Source organism: Alexandromys fortis, unplaced genomic scaffold (assembly GCF_014885135.2).
Source record: "Alexandromys fortis isolate MF-2015 unplaced genomic scaffold, M_Fortis_MF-2015_v1.1 scaffold_1950, whole genome shotgun sequence".
NCBI lineage: Eukaryota > Metazoa > Chordata > Mammalia > Rodentia > Cricetidae > Alexandromys > Alexandromys fortis.
In genome coordinates, this window is record NW_026069826.1 from 4637 (window position 1) to 6342 (window position 1706).

General features: G+C 38.5%; 1 protein-coding gene across 1 annotated transcript; it reads right to left on the minus strand.

Moving 5' to 3' along the window:
- Positions 1 to 3: 3 nt before the first annotated feature.
- Positions 4 to 1338, minus strand: LOC126496230 (vomeronasal type-2 receptor 116-like; the record flags this gene model as incomplete). Its single annotated transcript, XM_050133774.1, has 2 exons — positions 4 to 771; positions 1047 to 1338. Coding segments are annotated over 2 exons (1060 nt in total), but the record flags the coding sequence as incomplete, so codon positions are not given.
- Between the last annotated feature and the right edge of the window lie 368 nt (positions 1339 to 1706).

Consider the following 1706-nt stretch of genomic DNA (forward strand, 5'->3'; position numbering starts at 1 on the left):
TTGATTGTAAACATGCTGAAGAAGCATTGCATGGAAGGCATGGGCCACAGCATACACCGCATTATATATTTCATAACTCTCATCACTAAAGGCCATGTCAAAAGTCTGTGCCTTTAGCCATTGCAATGAGGCATTGGATAAGCAATTCTTCAGGGTCTTACACCTAGAAGCTGAGGCTTTGCAGTTCAAGTTCATCCACTCCAGCCTGGCCAGGAATTCGTCTGTGTATTTGAGAGGGTTCAATGTCTGGACAAATGTTTTAAAATGAGAAATCTCAGCATGATGGTATGCAAAAGTTATTTTCCCATTGAATGAATTAAGTTGGAAGTCATTCTTAGTTGTAGTGCCATCCCACTGTGAGGTGGTGACCCATATTCTCTGTAAACCTAGAGATTGCCACCTTCTAAAGGCCACAGCTAGAGAACCCTTCGGGTCACCATAAATGACAACTACATTTGTGGATGATGTCATGATTTGGTTATAATAACCTTCAACTCTTGTCAAGAATAAATGCATCTTGACTGGGATCACACTCACAAAGGCAAAGCAGACTGTAATTTTTTCCATCTCTCCTCTTAATTGTGTGAGAAATTGAGTACCCTGATCATTGTCTGAGATGGCCAGTCCAATCCAGTTCCAGTTGAAGTGAAGCATCAGAGAGATCAGGGCCAGGGCTAAAGATGTGTACTTGGCAGCCATCTGATACAGAGAGGGAAAATGTTCACGATTGCTCAGGATGGGATGGACAGGTCCATAGGTAATCTGAAGGAACTACAATACAGAAAGCAGCATGAGGTAGCACACGTACATAAGAACTTGTAAACACACTTTAGGTCAAGAGTTCCTTAAAAAACTCCTTATCTGTTACTTCTTCCCTCATCTCAATTTCAAAAAGAGAACTGAGGCCCCATTACTAATGAATAAAACCTTGAACTACACCGTTTGACGCAAATTTGATGAAAGTATCCTCATCAGAATCTTCTTAGCTTCTAGGATTATAAGGGTAGAATTAGAATTTCTTGCAAAGTTATAACAGAAAATCTCACCTGTTGAGGTTTGAAGAGATTGAGCGTGTTCCCAATGATCACAGATGTCGCAAAATTTGGTCCTGTAAGGACCACGATACACATAGTCTCTTCATGACACATATAATTAGGGGGATAATCATGAACTACTTCAGAAAACTGAAAGTGACTATATATTTGTGGCCCAGTGTCACAGCCATGCTCTACACATTCAAATATGAATGATGAATTTGGTAGAAGATCAGGGTTCCTGTTGACTTCATCCATGGAAAAAGCTAAGGCCAGTAAAAACTGGAAGTTTTTAGTTGTTGTTCTGTAAAAGGGTGTGGTGATTAATATGGACAGACATCTACACATGATCCTGAGTAGTCAACAGATGGATTATTATGAGCTGTACCATATTCTCAACCACTGCCAATACTGATACGAATGACCTATGCTGTTAGATTAGAATAATATAAGTAGCTGAAAGGTTGTAAAAAGCTTTAAAAGTTCATCAGAATGTATCTTACATAAATAAAGTGATACATCAGCACCTTTCAAAGAGTGTGTTTTCTATTTCTGGTTTTAAAGTGATTACTCTAAAGATAAAGACAATAGCAGAGGCTTTAACCAAATAAGAAAACTATTCATATATTCATTTTTAAATCATCGATCAATGTGAAAATTTCAACAGACGTG